The sequence below is a fragment of the Hyla sarda genome, chromosome 2 (genome assembly GCF_029499605.1).
Source record: "Hyla sarda isolate aHylSar1 chromosome 2, aHylSar1.hap1, whole genome shotgun sequence".
Classification (NCBI taxonomy): Eukaryota; Metazoa; Chordata; class Amphibia; order Anura; family Hylidae; genus Hyla; species Hyla sarda.
Window position 1 is genome coordinate 441,446,339 of NC_079190.1, and position 18,422 is coordinate 441,464,760.

The 18,422-nt window shown below is 45.0% G+C and overlaps 1 protein-coding gene across 1 annotated transcript in view; it reads right to left on the minus strand.

The window, feature by feature from the left end:
* LOC130356995 (LHFPL tetraspan subfamily member 7 protein-like) overlaps positions 1-18,422 on the minus strand; it is a 286,403-nt gene that overhangs the window by 141,055 nt on the left and 126,926 nt on the right. Inside the window, exon 2 of the mRNA XM_056559269.1 lies at positions 11,887-12,025. Within this exon, the coding sequence (XP_056415244.1) occupies positions 11,887-12,025 (139 nt within the window). The remainder of the gene's footprint in view (positions 1-11,886; positions 12,026-18,422) is intronic.

Below are 18,422 nucleotides of genomic sequence, written 5' to 3' on the forward strand. Positions count from 1 at the left end.
TACGCCCGTGGGAATTTCGGCCCCCGCCGCGCGCCGGGCGGGGACCGGGCCGGGGTGACTGCTGATAACTATCAGCAGGCACCCCGTGCAAATGCCCAGGGGGGTCATTAGACCTCCCCATGTCGGCGATCGGCGCAAATCGCAAGTGAATTCACACTTGCGATTTGCGCCGATTCCGGGTCATTACGGGTCTATGGTGACCCGGTGACCCGGAATAGAAGGGGGATCGCGGGTGTCTAAGACACCCACGATCCCCCTGTAGCGATAGGAGTGAGGTGGCAGGGTTGCCACCCCTCCTATCTCTGCTATTGGTGGTCTAGACGTGACCACCAATAGCAGATCTGGGGCGGAGGGGTTTACTTTCGTTTTCCCCGTCCTGCCCTCTCACAATAGGCGGGGCAGAACGGGGAAAATGAAGAGGACCGGCGCCGGAGTCCACTTACCCCTCCGAAGGCTGCGGAGCGACGGGGATCGGCGGCGGCGACGGAGATCTGCGGCGGCGTGCGGCAGAAGAGGACGGCTCCCGGATGCGACGGAAGTCGGTGAGTAGTTGCATAGCAACATCTAGAGGGCTACAGTCTGAGACCACCATAGTGGTCTCTAGATTGTAGCCCTCCAGATGTTGCAAAACTACAACTCCCAGTATGCCCAGACAGCTGTTTGCTGTGTGGGCATGCTGGAATTTGTAGTTTTGCAACAGCTGGAGGTCTGCAGTTTAGAGACCACTGCACAGTGATCTCTATACTGCCCTCTAGATCTTGCAAAACTACAACTCCTAGCATGCCCACACAGCAAACAGCTGTCTGGGCATGCTGGGAGTTGTAGTTTTGCAACATCTGGAGGTCCACAGTTTGGAGATCACTGTTCAGTGGTCTCTAAATTGTAGCACTCCAGATGTTGCAAAACTACAAATTCCAGCATGCCCACACAGAAAACAGCTGTCTCGGCATGCTGGGAGTTGTAGTTGCGTACCTCCAGCTGTTGCATAACTACATCTCCCAGCATGCCCTTCTGTGATCAGACATGCTGGGAATTGTAGTTTTGCAACAGCTGGAGGCACACTGGTTGGAAAATACTGAGTTAGGTAACAGAACCCAACTCAGTATTTTCCAACCAGTGTGCCTCCAGCTGTTTCAAAACTACAACTCCCAGCATGTACTGACAGACCGTGCATGCTGGGAGTTGTAGTTTTGCAACAGCTGGAGGCTCACTGGTTGGAAAATACTGAGTTAGGTAACAGAACCTAACTGAAGGTTTTCCAACCAGTGTGCCTCCAGCTGTTGCAAAACTACAACTCCCAGCATGTACTGACAGACCGTGCATGCTGGGAGCTGTAGTTTTGAAACAGCTGGAGGTTTGCCCCCCCCCCCCCCCATGTGAACGTACAGGGTACATTTACACGGGCGGGTTTACAGCAAGTTTCCTGCTTCAAGTATGAGCTGCGGCAAATTTTTCGCCGCAGCGCAAATTCCTAGCGGGAAACTCACCGTAACCCGCCAGTGTGAATGTACCCTAAAAACACTACACTACATATACACCCCCTTACACTGTCCCCCCCCCCCCCCCCAATAAAAAGGAAAAACGTATTGTACAGCAGTGTTTCCAAAACGGAGCCTCCAGCTGTTGCAAAACAACAACTCCCAGCATTTCCGGGCAGCCACTGACTGTCCAGGCATGCTGGGAGTTTAGCAACAGCTGGAGGCACCCTGTTTGGGAATCACTGACGTAGAATACCCCTATGTCCACCCCTATGCAATCCCAAATTTAGTCCTCAAATGCGCATGGCGCTCTCTCACTTTGGAGCCCTGTCGTATTTCAAGGAAACAGTTTAGGGTCACATATGGGGTATCGCTGTACTCGGGAGAAATTACACTACAAATTTTGGGGGCTTTTTCTCCTTTTACCCCTTATGAAAAGGAAAAGTTGGGGTCTACACCAGCCTGTTAGTGTAAAAAAAAAATTTTTTACACTAACATGCTGGTGTTGCCCTTTACTTTTTATTTTCACAAGAGGTAAAAGGAAAAAAAGACCCCCAAAATTTGTAACGCAATTTCTCCTGAGTACGGAAATACCCCATATGTGGGCGTAAAATGCTCTGCGGGCGCACAACAAGGCTCAGGAGTGAGAGCACACCGGGTACATTTGATGCCTAAATTGGTGATTTGCACAGGGGTGGCTGATTTTACAGCGGTTCTGACATAAATGCAAAAAAATAAATACCCACATGTGACCCCATTTTGGAAACTACACCCCTCGTGTAATGTAATAAGGGGTACAGTGAGCATTTACGCCCCACAGGGGTCTGAAAGATTTTTGGAACAGTGGTACGTGAAAATGAAAAATTTAATTTTTTTGTTTGCACAGCCCACTGTTCCAAAGATCTGTCAAACGCCAGTGGGGTGTAAATGCTCACTGTACCCCTTATTACATTCTGTGAGGGGTCTAGTTTCCAAAATGGGGTCACATGTGGGGGGGTCCACTCTTCTGGCACCACGGGGGGCTTTGTAAATGCACATGGCCCCCGACTTCCATTCCAAACAAATTAGCTCTCTAAAAGCTCAATGGTGCTCCTTCTCATCTGAGCGTTGTAGTTCGCTCGCAGTGCACTTGACGTCCAAACATGGGGTATTTCCATACTCAGAAGAAATGGGGTTACAAATTTTGGGGGGCATTTTCTCCTATTACCCTTTGTAAAAAAGTTAAATTTGGGGAAAAACCAGCATTTTAGTGGAAATTTTTTTTTTTTCATTTACACATCTGACTTTAACAAAAAGTTGTCAAACACCTGTGGGGTGTTAAGGCTCACCGTACCCCTTGTTACGTTCCTTGAGGGGTGTCGTTTCCATAATAGTGTGCAATGTGGGAGTTTTTGCTGTTCTGGCACCATAGGTGCTTCCTAAATGGGACATGCCCCCCAAAAACCATTTCAGAAAAACTCACTCTCCTAAATCCCATTGTTGCTCCTTCGCTTCTGAGCCCTCTAGTGCACCCGCCGAACACTTGACATACACATATGAGGTATTTTCTTACTCGAGAGAAATTGGGTTACAAATTTTGAGAGGATTTTTTTCCTTTTACCCCTTGTAAAAATTCAAAAATTGGGTCTACAAAAACATGCCAGTGTAAAAAATGAAGATTTTGAATTTTCTCCTTCACTTTGCTGCTATTCCTGTGAAACACCTAAAGGGTTAAAACGCTGACCGAATGTCATTTTGAATACTTTGAGGGGTGCAGTTTCTATAATGGGGTCATTTATCAGGTATTTCTAACCAGAAGACCCTTCAAATCCACTTCAAACCTGAACTGGTCCCTGAAAAATTCAGATTTTGAAAATTTTGCGAAAAATTGGAAAATTGTTGCTGAACTTTGAAGCCCTCTGGTGTCTTCCAAAAGTAAAAACTCATCAATTTTATGATGCAAACATAAAGTAGACATATTGTATATGTGAATCAATATATAATTTATTTGGAATATCCATATTCCTTATAAGCAGAGAGCTTCAAAGTTAGAAAAATGCTAAATTTTCTAATTTTTCATGACATTTTTGAATTTTTCACCAAGAAAATTTACCACTAACATAAAGTAGAATATGTCACGAAAAAACAATCTTGGAATCAAATTTATAAGTAAAAGCATTCCAGAGTTATTAATGCTTAAAGTGACAGTGGTCAGATTTGCAAAAAATGCTCCCGTCCTTAGGGTCATAATGGGCTCCGTCCCCAAGGGGTTAAACTTGCTGCAGGAGATTCGAAATAAGAATACACTAAAAACTAAAGCTTCTTTTGAAAAGTACTGGGCCACAAAATTGGGGCTACTTATAAAGAAATAAGGTTAAAAAAAGTGTGGCTGCTCTCTTTTCCAGAAACAGTGCCACTCCCATACATGGGTTGTGTCTGGTATTGCACTTTAGGACCAATCACAGTTAACTATAACCTTGGTGCAATTTTCCTGTTTATTTGAAGACATCTGCAGTATTTATTCCATTGGATTTTCATGTGGACAAATACAAATTCTGCAATGTGTGAATGGAAAGTCCTAAATACCAATTTACTGACAAAGAACGTCTAGGTTTTACAGTAAAGTTGCATAGCTTCATATTTCTCATTATGTTTAACATAGTAGTGCTATACAAGGGTGTAACTGTTGGGCAGTGTTTCCCAACCAGGGTTCCTCCAGCTGTAGCAATACTGCAGCTCCCAGCATGCACAGACAGCCAAAGGCTGTCCGGGCATGCTGGAAGTTGTAGTTTTGCAACAGCTGGAGGAACCCTGGTTGGTAAACACTGTCATATGGGATTTAGAAGTAGAGGTGCAACCTAACCCCTGTGCCTTAGGGGACCCAAAGTCCTCTCTGTCACATCAGACAACACATGTAGGTAAGGGACCCTGTTACAAATTTTGCATTCAGGCCCAGGGGGGTATTCCCATCTAGTGTTGAGCGGCATAGGCCATATTCGAATTCGCGAATATTCGCGAATATATGGACGAATATTCGTCATATATTCGCGAATATTCGCATATTCGTTATATTCTCGTTTTATTTTCGCATATGCGAAAATTCGCGTATGCGAAAATTAACATATGAGAATATTAGCATATATAAAATTAGCTTACGCGAAAATTCGCATATGCGAAAAATAGCATATGCTAATTTTCGCATATGCGAATTTGCGCACGCCAGTCTCACACAGTAGTATTACAGCCTTCTTTACACCGCACAAGCTGGAAGCAGAGAGGGGTGATCACTGTGATGTGTACTGTGAAAAAAAAATAAAAAAAATAAACGAATATTCGTAATTACGAATATATAGCGCTATATTCGCGAAATTCGCGAATTCGCGAATATGCGATATTCGCGAATAATATTCGAATTGCGAATATTCGTGAGCAACACTATTCCCATCTGAAGAAGTTATCCCCAATACACAGCATAGAAAACAAGTTGATTGGTGAGGATACAACTGCCAGGACCCCCACTGATCCCGAGAATGGTGACAAAATTGCCCCTGGAATGGTTGGTTCCTTCTCTGGGGCCACTGAACATTGCTGAGTTTAGAGAGTGAATGGAGCATTGGCTGCACCTTCATTCCAAAGACAATTCTGTCCACATTTTTGGGATCGGTGAGTAGGGACGTGCAGAGGTTGACTAGAAAGGGAGCTTGAGCCTCTGTCCTTCCCTGTGCAAAGTCTGGCATCATTATGTGGCTATTTCTATAAATAATTATGAGAAGTGCCCTTTTTTCCAGTTCAGCCCCTGCCCCTCAAAATGTCTGTGCACATCCCTGTCGGTGAAGGTCCCAGCAGTCAGACCCCCAAGGATCAGCCCTATCTTGCGGATAGGATATAACTTCTTCAGATGGGAATATCCCTGTCAGTTACACTTCTGCTGCTTTATAGGATCTATAGGCATCTTTCATCGCTGCCAGGCCGTTGTATCAACTGATAAAACGCTGGCAAGTCATTCCTGAACGCTGGAAGTGTAATGGCCGCGCAGATTATGAGTCATTAGGAAATAATTCTGTACGCTTACTGAAGCGAGGAGACTTTTTAATAAGTACTCCGTGTTGGATTATATCATTGAAGAAGCCCCTAGAGAGGGAGATTGTCTTCTGCTGCTTCTATTATAACAGTCTAGAGCTTGACTGACCCTTGGAGTCGTGCTGAGTCGAGATGACTATTTTATGTAAAGTTGCACATTTATTTTGCTCTGTGGGTCTATTTTATGTCTTTGGTGGTCTATTTTTTGCATCATATTTCCATTTCCTTGCACAAAGAACAGTAGAAGGTTTTAATAAAGATAATCCTGTCACAATGATCATGGCACCTCATATATATATATATATATATATATATATATATATATATACACATTGTATTTTATATGCTGTAGTTTTTCTTCCAGTGATGGAGGTGTTCTGTTCAGTATTGTTAAAATAGATCAGACATGTCCATATACACATAGTGATATCCAAAGGCATTTTCCACTGGAAATGCTGACATCTGAATGTACTTCCCTCATTCTTCTCCTTGGGGGTGAATGCAATCTCAAATGACTGGTTAATGTAAGCAAATGTAGATTTGATAAGCCGAAGTGACACAACCTTTTTACAGGGTGGTAAATTTAGTCTTATAATAAGACTAGTACCCGGAGACCAAATCTAATGTAAAGTCAATTTTGCTGCCATTATTTAACTTTTATATGGCATTTTGCACCAGTTTTTCCCTTCTATAGGCTCTCTCTATATTTCAGTTACATCTAAGCTAGTGGGTGGAGACTACCTGCTATGATGTCTCCCATAAACACCACACACAAAGAAGAGAGGATTCTCAATGCTCGAAGTGTAATGGCTACACGGATTATGAGTCATTAGGAGATCATTTATTTGGCCAAATAAAGCGAGTAGACTTTATAATAAGTACTCCTTGTTGGATTATATCTAGAGAGGGAGATTGTCTTCTACTGCTTCTATTATATCAGTTTAGAGCTCATTTTTATAAGGCATTTTCACCAATTTTTCCCTTCTACAGGCTCTCTCTATAATTTGTGGATGGAGATTACCTGCTATGATGTCTCCCATACACAACACATACAAAAAAGGAGTGGACCTGGTCTCTTAAATCACCATAGTACATCCCGAGAAGCAGCAGAAGCATAAAGAATATTATAGAGCACTAGTGAAAGCTGCTGGAGCATCTGCCTGTGTCTTTGTCTGCTTCTGAACCTTTGCAACCCCCCCCCCCCCCATTCTAAACCAGGAAAAACCTTTGCTATATATATATATATTTTTTTTTTTTATCCTTTCTAGTATCCTCTTCTAGGGGAATTTAATCGTGATATCTACACATTCTTTAAATGGGTACTCCGGTGCTTAGACATCTTATCCTCTATCAAAAGGATAGGGGATAAGATGCCTGATCGCGGGAGTCCCGCCACTGGGGACCCCCGGGATCATGCACACGGCACCCCGTTTGTAATCAGTCCCCGGAGCATGTTCGCTCCGGGACTGATTACCGGCGACTACAGGGCGGGCGGCGTGTGACGTCATGCCCCCGCCCCCGTGTGATGTCACGCTCCGCCCCTCAATGCAAGCCTACGGGAGGGGACGTGATAGCTGTCACAAAAGCCACATGTACAAATGGGTAAATGTAACAGACATAGAAGCATAAAACAAACATTAGCATGTATAGAATCCGCTCACCCCTTTGGTGTGACTGTAGGAATTAAGAGATGGTCCAGTATAAAGGTATATACAGGGCACAAAGGAATTATTTTCCCAGCATCCAGAAATGGCAGGGGAACAGCAATAACATTTTTATTTTAAATCGTTTAAAAACATCTTTAAAAAAGATGTAGTACACTTATTAAAAAAAGAAAAAAAGGAACCTTCCAACGCATTTAAAACATTCAATCAGTTCCTAAAGGTGACAGGCGAAACAGGTGTAAAAACAAGCCCATTGGAAGATAGGGCTCATTATCAGGATTCCAGGCTTAACTTTTTATCCCCAACGTTTTTTCCAGAGTCAAAATTTAAGCCAGTTGGTTAATATGTAAATGAGGCTCAGGTGTCCAGAGGGTATTCCCCAGCATGGCAAGCTGCTCGCATATGTATCCCGCTTGGATTGATAGTGGGGACGAAAGGGGTGGATAAGAATAGATGAGCTAGCTAACCCTGGGTTCATGCCATGCTGGGGAGTTCCCACTGGGCACTTGAGTCTCATATACATATTAACATAAAGGCTTGGTGCTGGAAAACATATGTCCGGAATCATGAGTAGACCTTACTAGCCATTGGCATATTCCTACTTCTGTTTAGCTGGAAGGCCCACTTTAATCTTTGAATGTGACAAAATGTCATCAAAAACTGATAGCAAGCGATAGTTTGAAACGAGTTGGTGAATTTCTTTTTTTTTTCATTCATTTTGTATAGGTGCACTACAAAGATCTTTGCTGTTTTTATGCCATATGATAAACAAAGAATTCCTAATTTTTAATAAATTGCTAAAAGGTGGTCTTTCATGTCTCATGGTATAGTCCATAGCTGTGTGATTTACTACAATCACTGAGGTTAGGAACCAGATGAGCCCCCATGTTCCCTGGACTAAAGAGCCCTATTGTTTGCCAAATACCGCAGGCACAGTCACCTCCCCAGGATCAAAACTTCCAAGAAATGATATTACCACATTGACAGGGACATAATGTACAGCACCTCTGCCCTACATCCTGCAATATGTTTCAGCAATACAGCCGATAGTATTAATGAGTGGTGACATTTAATTAAATGTTTCGGTGTTTTGTAGCAGGTGAAGGGAAATTTATATCATCCACCTCTAAGAAGAGGCACTCGACGTCTCATGTATCATTTCCTGAGCCTCTTCCAAAATGCAGGGGAGGGGCCGTATATCACTAATTGTTACACTAATTGCCTATGAGGATTTATTCAATTTATGCCTGAATTCACTGAATCCACAAATTACTAGTAGAGATGGAACACGCTGCAGCAATAATTTCATATTTTTATTGCTTCCTTATATTTAGACGTTTGTTTTACGGTACATTTTTTTTTCTTCCCTTCAAGGGGATTTTCTTCCTCTGGTCATTTTACGATTGCTTTTGTCAGCCTGTCATGGCAATCCATCAAACACAATGTGACAAGCTCCGTGCTCTGCTGACATGAGTGGTCATGGCCGTTCCTGCAGGGTTACCATAGACCTCAGTGGTCTGTGAGTATTTCTCATGGAAAGAAATTCTATGTTAAATATACTACAGTATTTAAGTCTATAGCTATGTACATAAGTATTAGGTTGCTATTTGTTTCAGATATCATTGAATATACAATATACTATATACTAAAATAAGGTAGATTTTAGAGCTTGCGTTGGCTTTACATTCCTCAGCCCGGCTCAATGTGCAAGTGCTGACCTCAATTCATCCACAATATTCTCTCTCATTAACCAAATGGAAATGGTAATTTACAGAGCTACTTTGTGTTAGAGCTTTTAAGGTCACAAATATCCGGTACACATAGCATTCTGAAAGCCAACGGTGGAGTCCGGCCCATTATCCTGATCAAAACTACCAGTAAATATTCAGCTGTCGATACTCCCGAGTTCAGTCTCTCTTTTATATATAATGAGCCATTTTATAAAGAAAAAAAAAATACCCAAAGTGCTACACTCATTTGCTTCAGTGAAGTGAAACTGTGCCAAAATCAGCAAGACGCAAGATCTGGCAAGCGCTGTCTGGCAGGCTGTTAAGTCCTTAATATCCGGGAAATGCTTGGGTCCAGTAAGACATCATTTGGAAGACAGACAACGTATTGGCACAAAGTGGCCGGAGAAGCTAATCAGGAATCGGCAGACAAGTTAGGTGGCATATATATATATATATATATATATATATATATATATATATATATTTTTTTTTTTTTTTTTTTATTTATTAGCTGTTTGAGGTATACAGCTTCTGACCAATGCTGGGCCCAGGGTATAAAGAATTCCTTTGCACCACCACAGCTGCCGATGTCTTAGGCCTCATGCACATGACTGTATTAGTTATCCATAATATTGTACCTATAGTTAGCTATGGACCCATACTGCTCGTTCTCATGCTATATGATGCATTCGCACTGTCTCTTGGACCCATTTGCACTTCTTGTGTCTCCATTCAGGGTCTACATCAGCTTCTGTTATCTCAAAGAATTGCCAAGTCCAGTGACAGTGAGCTGAACAGTTGTGTGGGCTAAAGAGTCTTATGCATGGAGGTAGTTATGGTAGAGTGTATTATGAGCCTCTTAAGAGGTCAGTTCTAGGTGGTTTTCAAGTTATAGCATGTGAAAGCTGAGTTGTTGGGAACACAAATCTTGTAGGAATGGTTTCTTGGACCTATATAAATGATAGTGGGTTGCTGAGTGCGAAGGTGGGACCCCTGAGGTTTGAGTTTATTGTATTTGGCTGGTTAACTTGTGTACATAGGGGTCAAGGGAAGTTTGCAAAGGAGGGATGTCCTCTGTGGACAAGCAGGGTTCTATACACTGAGGACAAGAAGGGCTCTGTACACTGAAGACAAGCAGGGCTCTGTGTACTAAGGACAAGCAGGGCTCTGTACACTGAAGACAAGCAGGGCTCTGTACACTGAGGACAAGCAGGGTTCTGTACACTGATAACAAGCAGGGCTCTCTGTACACTGAGGACAAGCATGGCTCTGTGCGATGAGGACAAACAGTGCTCTGTGCACTGAGGACAAGCAGGGCTCTATACACTCAGGACAAGAAGGGCTCTGTACACTGAGGACAAGCAGGGCTCTGTGCACTGAGGACAAGCAGGGTTCTGTACACTGATAACAAGCAGGGCTCTCTGTACACTGATAACAAGCAGGGCTCTCTGTACACTGAGGACAAGCATGGCTCTGTGCGCCGAGGACAAACAGTGCTCTGTGCACTGAGGACAAGCAGGGCTCTATACACTGAGGACAAGAAGGGCTCTGTACACTGAGGACAAGCAGGGCTCTGTACACTGAGGAAAAACAGGGCTCTGTACACTAAGGACAAGCAGGGCTCTGTACACTGAGGACAAGCAGGGCTCTGTGCACGGAGGACAAGCAGGGCTCTGTGCACAGAGGACAATCAGGGCTCTGTACACTGATTACAAGCAGGGCTCTGTACACTGAGGAAGAGCAGGGCTCTGTACACTGAGGACAAGCAGGGCTCTGTACACTGAGGACAAGCAGTGCTCTGTGCGCTGAGGACAAGCAGGGCATTGTACACTGAGGACAAGCAGGGCTCTGTACACTGAGGACAAGCAGGGCTCTGTACACTAAGGACAAGCAGAGCTCTGTACAGTGAGGAAAAGCAGAGCTCTGTGCACTGAGGACAAGAAGGGCTCTGTACACTGAGGACAAGCATGGCTCTGTACACTGAGGACAAGCAGGGCTCTGCACTGAGGACAAGCAGGGCTCTGTACACTGAGGACAAGCAGGGTTCTGCACACTGAGGACAAGCAGGGCTCTGTACACTGAGGACAAGCAGGGCTCTGTACACTGAGGACAAGCATAGCTCTGTACACTGAGGACAAGCAGGGCTCTGTACACTGAGGACAAGCAGGGCTCTATACACTGAGGACAAGCAGGGCTCTGTACATGAGGACAAGCAGGGCTCTGTGCACTGAGGCTCTGTGACATGCTCCTGGCTCACACACCAGGAGGATTGACAAGCCAGGAGCTTGCACAGAGCCCTACTTGTCTTGCCCTCACTTCCTGTATTTGGACTCTTCATAGAGACACACAGGCAATAGCTGCAGGGACAGCATTTTTTCACCCAAAAAGAAACACATTTTTTAACCAATGTATTTTACAAATATACATATAATGTTATTATCTACATTATATCAAAAGTTTTTGCTAAGGACAGGTACACTTTAACCATGTATTTTAATGATCTACCTTTTTTAGATTTAACCTATATGGACATCCCTCTTTACCTCCTATGCCAACACGGGCCACCTATGTGACTTGTCTGTGTAATCTTTGTAGTTTTTTTTCAGGTCATAGGATTCACAACACTAAAAATGTCTGTAGCAACACATCCAACCTCTCCTATTAAAATAGTAGCTGCAAAGTCTACAACAAGGATAAGCAAACGCTTGATGATAAAGGTGTTTGCTGTTATGTAAATTCTGATCACACTAAACATGGATACAGTCCAACCGCGAAGAAGACATAAGAATCAACGCCAGGAACATATAGCTCATAACGCAAAAGAGTGCACTACAAGCCCCAGAAAAGCCTGCGACTCTATATTACACTATGGTTTGTCTACGTATAAGAATTACATACAATTATTCACAGTCAGATTTTTTTTTTTCCTTTCTCAGACATCTGCCAGACTGTTACCTGCTGCCGTCTGCATGTATCCCGCGAGCGTACATAGTCGTCTTTCACACAAGCCGCTTGGAAGAAACAAGGTCACAATGGCGAGCAGACAGCTCATAACCAGGAGAGCACAACCTCCACAGCAGAGCACAGCGCTGGTCTGGAATGACAAAAAAGGCAGAAGATGTGATTTCATTACTAACTCGGAACATCAATGCATTGGGCATATTCAGTAGGATCAGTTTTATGTGATAGGTACATGTTAGGTAGGAGGCATTTACATTGGCCTGTGCACACATTCTAAAAATGTCTACATCCATCAATGGTGCAACATCTTAAAAGCATATCGACCGTATAGCGTTTAGTGTACGATGAACTTATACGCTGTTCCTCTATAACAGTGTTTCCCAACCAGTGTGCCTCCAGTTGTTGCAAAACTACAACTCCCAGCATGCCTGGACAGCCAAAGGCTGTCCGGGCATGCTGGGAGTCGTAGTTTTGCAACAGCTGGAGGCACACTGGTTGGGAAACGCTGCTCTATGATATTAAAATAGACATAGCAGAGTGGAACAAACTAGTCGCATACTACATCCTTGTTTGCAGCTTCTACTTTTAGATATACAAGTCAATTATCTCCATGCCAGATCCAAGGGGTACTCCGGTGGAAAACTTTTCTTTTTTTTTTTTTTAATCGACTGGTCCCCGAAAATTTAACAGATTTGGAAATTACTTCTATTAAAAAGTCTAAATCCTTCCAGTACTTATTAGCTGCTGAATACTACAGAGTACAGAGGAAATTCTTTTCTTTTTTGAAAACACAGTGCTCACTGCTGACATCACGAGCACAGTGCTCTCTGCTGACATCTCTGTCAATTTTAGGAACTGTCCAGAGCAGCATATGTTTGCTATGAGGATTTTCTCCTGCTCTGGACAGTTCTTAAAATTGACAGAGATGTCAGCAGAGAGCACTGTGCTCGTAATGTCAGCAGAGAGCACTGCGTTACCAAAAGAAAATTATTTCTTCTGTAGTATTCAGCAGCTAATAAGTACTGGAAGGATTAAGATTTTTTTATAGAAGTAATTTACAAATCTGTTTACCTTTCTGGCACCAGTTGATTTAGGAAAATAATGTTTTCCACTGGAGTACCCCGTTAAAGACATGCGTTGTAAATGTATGACACTGCAGGCTAATACTCTGCGCACAGCACCATAAATGTATGTCGAGGATATGAAGCAAGCGCGGCCAGGGACTCAGCACTAATGGCGGACATCAACAATCATTAATGGAGGTGCCCGTAGGTTCAGGGGACTTCATAGGACTCCTGCAGTGCTGTCAAGGGGAGCCGATGAATTCAAATGGGTGCTGGAGGTATTTTACCATCCTCTAAGCTGCTCGATCCCTGCTTCTCTGAAACCGTCCGTATCAACAGAGCACCAATCTCACTGTACAATGCTGCACAGCAATGAATTGTTCAGTGAATGCTATCCAATGATTGCATATAACAATCCCTTATGGGCACTTACAACCTGTAAAATAAAAAAATAAATAACATTTTGGTATTGTTTATTTTGGTGTTGCTTATGATCCTGCACAGTGAATACGTAAGCAAAATACTAAACATCAGAATTGCTGATTTTTGGTCACATCATAAATTTTTTTTTATAAAAAAACAAAAAAATTCACATTTAGACTTTTTTGAAAAGTAGTAAAATAATAGAGAACCAACGTAACCATGGGTATCTTTACCATGAAGTACACTGTGTAACAATAAAACCCCCTAAAATTTGCAAAAAAAATCCTTAAAATTGCATTTTTCCCCTGCAAATTATTATTATTTATTTATATAGCGCCTTTGGTTCCAAGGCACTATACATATGAGAATGGTAACAGTACATAACACTAACATAGGAATATTGAGCATTACACAGATTAGCTTGCCACCTGACATGGAGGGGGAGAGGGCTCTGCCCGGAAGGGTTTACAATCTATAAGGAGAGGGAAAGGAAACTGTAGGTGAGGGGGACGGCAGGTCATCTGTGAGCAGGTAGTAAAAACCATTCATAGTGCGGTGGCAGTGGATTATTTAGGGTCATAGGCTTGCTTGAAGAGAGGGGTTTTTAGGTTGCTTTTGAAGGTCTTGATGGTGGGTGAGGGCCGGGTGTGCCGGGGCAGTGAGTTCCAGTGTATGGGGGAAGCTCGGGAAAAGTCTTGGAGACCAAGATGATTAGAGATTACATGAGGGACAGTATTGGGAGAACAGGTCAGAGAAGTATGGAGGGGACATATTGTGGATGTCAAGGTGAACAGTTTAAATTGAATTAGTTGGGCAATGGGTAGTCAGTGAAGGGATTGGTGAAGGGGAGAGGCAGAGGAGAAGCGAGGTGAGAGGTGAATTATTAGAGTAGCAGAGTTGAAGACGAATTGGAGGAGAACAAGTGTTTTTAATAGAAGGCCACAGAAGAGGATGTTGAAGTAGTTCAAGCAGGAAATAATGAGGGCATGTACCAATAGTAAAGTTCAGTCAAAGTTGAGGAATGAGCAGATTCGAGAGATGTTTTTGAGTTGAAGGCTACAGGCTGTGGTAAGGGTCTGGATGTGTGATTTCAAAGACAGCGCCGAGTCGAAGGTGAACCCAAGGCAGCAGACTTGTGAGGCTGAAGAAAAAGTGGAGCAAATACTATTTTTAAAAATGTTTTGCTTCACTATAAATTTTATAGTAAAATAAAAGGTTCCATTGCAAAGTACAATTGGTCACACAAAAAACAAGCCACCAAAAAAGGCAAGTGTACTCTTTTAACTCTGTTCTTTATTTGCTTTGTTCCACATTATCATGCTATACTACAGTGGGGCAAGAAAGTATTTAGTCAGCCACCAATTGTGCAAGTTCTCCCACTTAAAAAGATGAGAGGCCTGTAATTTTCATCATAGGTATACCTCAACTATGAGAGACATAAAGAGAAAAAAAATCCATAAAATCACATTGTCTGATTTTTAAAGAATTTATTTGCAAATTATGGTGGAAAATAAGTATTTGGTCACCTACAAACAAGCAAGATTTCTGGCTCTCACAGACCTGTAACTCTATAGAGTTTAAGAGTCTCCTCTGTCCTCCACTCATTACCGTATTAATGGCACCTGTTTGAACTTGTTATCAGCATAAAAGACACTTGTCCACAACCTCAAACAGTCACACTCCAAACTCCACTATGGCCAAGACCATTGCTGTTGAAGGACACCAGAAACAAATTTGTAGACCTGCATCAGGCTGAGAAGACTGAATCTGCAATAGGCAAGCAGCTTGGTGTGAAGAACTGTGGAAGCAATTATCTGAAAATGGAAGACATACAAGACCACTGATAATCTCTCTCGATCTGGGGCACCATGCAAGATCTCACCCCGTGGTGTCAAAAGGATCACAAGAACAGTGAGAAAAAATCCCAGAACCACACGGGGGGACCTAGTGAATGACCTGCAGGGAGCTGGGACCAAAGATGAAACATGGCTGGGTCTTTCAGCACGACAATGATCCCAAACACACTGCCCGGGCAACAAAGATGTGGCTTTGTAAGAAGCATTTCAAGATCCTGGAGTGGCCTAGCCAGTCTCCAGATCTCAACCCCATAGAAAACCTTTGGAGGGAGTTGAAAGTCCATGTTGCCTAACAACAGCCCCAAAACATCACTGCTCTAGAGGAGATCTGCATGGAAAAATGGGCCAAAATACCAGCAACAGTGTATGAAAACCTTGTGAAGACTTACAGAAAATGTTTGACCTCTGGCATTGCCAACAAAGGGTATATAACAAAGTATTGAGACGAACTTTTGTTATTGACCAAATACTTATTTTCCACCATAGCTGAAGTATACCTATGATGAAAATTACAGGCCTCTCTCATCTTTTTAAGTGGGAGAACTTGCACATTTGGTGGCTGAATAAATACTTTTTTGCCCCACTGTATGCCCGAAGCATGTAATGGAATTTCTATGGTCTGAAGCAGAGACATACTGTATCTATTGGGCACGCTGGCTCTAGTGCAGGAGGTTCCTTTACCCCATAAAGAGCATTAGAGTAAACAATGGCACAAGGTAGGTTGAGGTCTGTGTAGGGACCAAAATATCTTACACCTTTGGTCGAAAAACACACCTTCTATTTTATCAATGGCTCAAGGTGCTTCTTTATACTTCCCCCATGCTTTATACTGCGTGTGCTCTTGATTGACTGATGTGTAGAAGCACAAACTCTCAGTCCAACCTGCAGGCACCATTTTATGGAGCCAGTGGAGCTGAGCATAAAGTGTAATGCGAAAAGTTCCATGATAACTTGTCATTTATTTATGTAAACCTAAGTAGTCAAGTGGGCAGTCCTACTCTGTGATTGACAGTTCTCCCACTAATACAGTGAGAGCTGGACCGCCCACTTGACTACTTAGCCCAGATTTAACATGAATAAATGACAATTTATCCCGGAACTTTTCCCACAAAATTATATACTGTATCAATCTGCTCAGCTCCTCCCGCTCTATAACACGATGTCTGGAGATTGAGCTGCATTTTCAACGCAACATATTCTCTATAAAGCTACGGCTGAAAGATAGATGGATTACAATGATTCACATACTTCTTTTACATTTTATTACAGCTTTTTCTCAGGGACAATGACTTCTCTCTTATCACTGTAATCTGCATAGCATTCCACTTCACTGTCAGTACCATAGTCTGCCGAGTGCTCTACCTGACAATAAAGGAATCTGCAGTCCAGAATGCCCTGGAAGGGAAAGCATTGGACTGTAGGGGCACATGACAGGGGGATTAGGATGCGAGGAAAGGGTTAATGGGTTAGAGCGGGAGTTTTAAGGAGGAAAGGGAGGAGCTAGGTGCAGGGGTCATAAGTAGGTAGGCAGGAAGTTAGGGCCAGTCGGGACACGAGGAGGAACGTGAGAAGAGCTCCCTACCTGATGGAGGACATGGACGCGATCTTGAGGCGAGTGAGGGAGGAGGTCCTGCTCCGTGGGCCCCAGTGGTTCGCGGAGCAGTTTCCGGGATTCGCGGCGCAGTCGGTGGGGGAGTCCGGGCCCCGGTCCAGCGGCCGGCGCTCTCGTCCTCCGGAGCGCCTTTCACCTGCGGCCTCTCCCTCTGCTAGACGCCGGCGGGTGAGCCTTTCGGCCGTTGCCGCTGGCGGGATGCCCGTGGCGGCCAGCGGTGTGCGGTCGGGGGGACCGCCTGCCGGTTCGGATGCTGCGCCGGTGGGGAACGCGAGGCGTGCGGGCGGCACGTCTCGCTCAAGACAACGGGAGCGTGGTGCTGCGGCCTGCTCCCGGGGAGTGTCGGTGATGAGGGAGCAGGCCAAGGGGAGGAGGACGACACGTGCCCCGGCTGACCCTGCTCCCCAGTCGGGGGGGCGGGCTCCTGCGGGCCTGGCAGTCACCCAAGCCACGATTCATGCTGCACCTGCGGCCTGCTCCACTGGGGGGGCAGGCGGCATACTGGTTTGTCGCGGGCTGCTGCTGCTGCAGGGGGAGCTGCAGTGTACGGGGGGGATGACATTAGCCCCGCCCCTAGCGATGCCAGCGGTGATGAGCTGCTGCTAGCTGATGGTCCTGCTGTTGCCTTGGACCCGTTGGCCTATCCCCTGCTTCCCCTCGGGGTCGCAGGCACGGAGGTTAGCGGGGGCCGGAGTTCTTCCTGTGACGATGCCGCTGTTGGGGGTGAATTGACCGGTGTTGCTGAAATCCGCACGGAGGGGGTTCTTCGGGTCCAGCCTCCCGTCGTCAATGTGAGCCGAGTCTGTGATGTCCGGAGCATTCCTGCAGCTGGAGTTACGGCCGCTGGTCCAGAGCCGGTGAGGTCGGGTGAGTACACCACTGTCTCCACTGCTGCGGGTTCAGGGGGGGGGGGGGTGGGGGGGTTGGGGGGTTTGCAATGTTTTGTAGATGGGTTGCAAGCGTTGCTGCGCAGTAGCGGGTTGTCTGCGGGTGGGTCGCCGGTACCTGTGTGGGGCGCAGCGTCCTTGTCCAAGGGACTGGGGGATCAAAGGGGTGCCGGGGGGGTGGATATAGTCGGGGGTCCTGGGGTTGCTTGGTCGAGCTCACCCCCGGTGGTGGGGGCGTCGGGTTCCGGTGGGGGGGTTCGTTTGGCTGATTCTGCTCGGGGGGAGGTGTATGTGTGTTTCGAGGGCCCCCTGGGCGCGCACCTTAAGGCGGAGGTGCGGGAAAAGATTTGGAAGCGGGAGTATGTGAATATTTTTTCGCTTCTCCCGCTTGAAAAATGTAATCTGGACAGGGTTAGGCCGGATGAGTCGAAGCGTCTGGAGAAGGTTGAGGAGGAGAAGCGCCGGCGGTATCGGCTGATACCGAGGACCTTCTCTAACTGGATCCAGGCGTTCGCTATTTTGGCCAGTGTAGTGGGGGAGAAGTCGCCGGAGCATTGCTCTGGTCTCTTTTGTTATTTGGACGCTGTGGGGGAGGCGTATCGGGTGTATGGGGGTTCGGCGTGGATTCGGTATGACGAACAGTTTCGGCAGCGGATGGCGGTGCGCCAGGATTTGAGGTGGGACCATA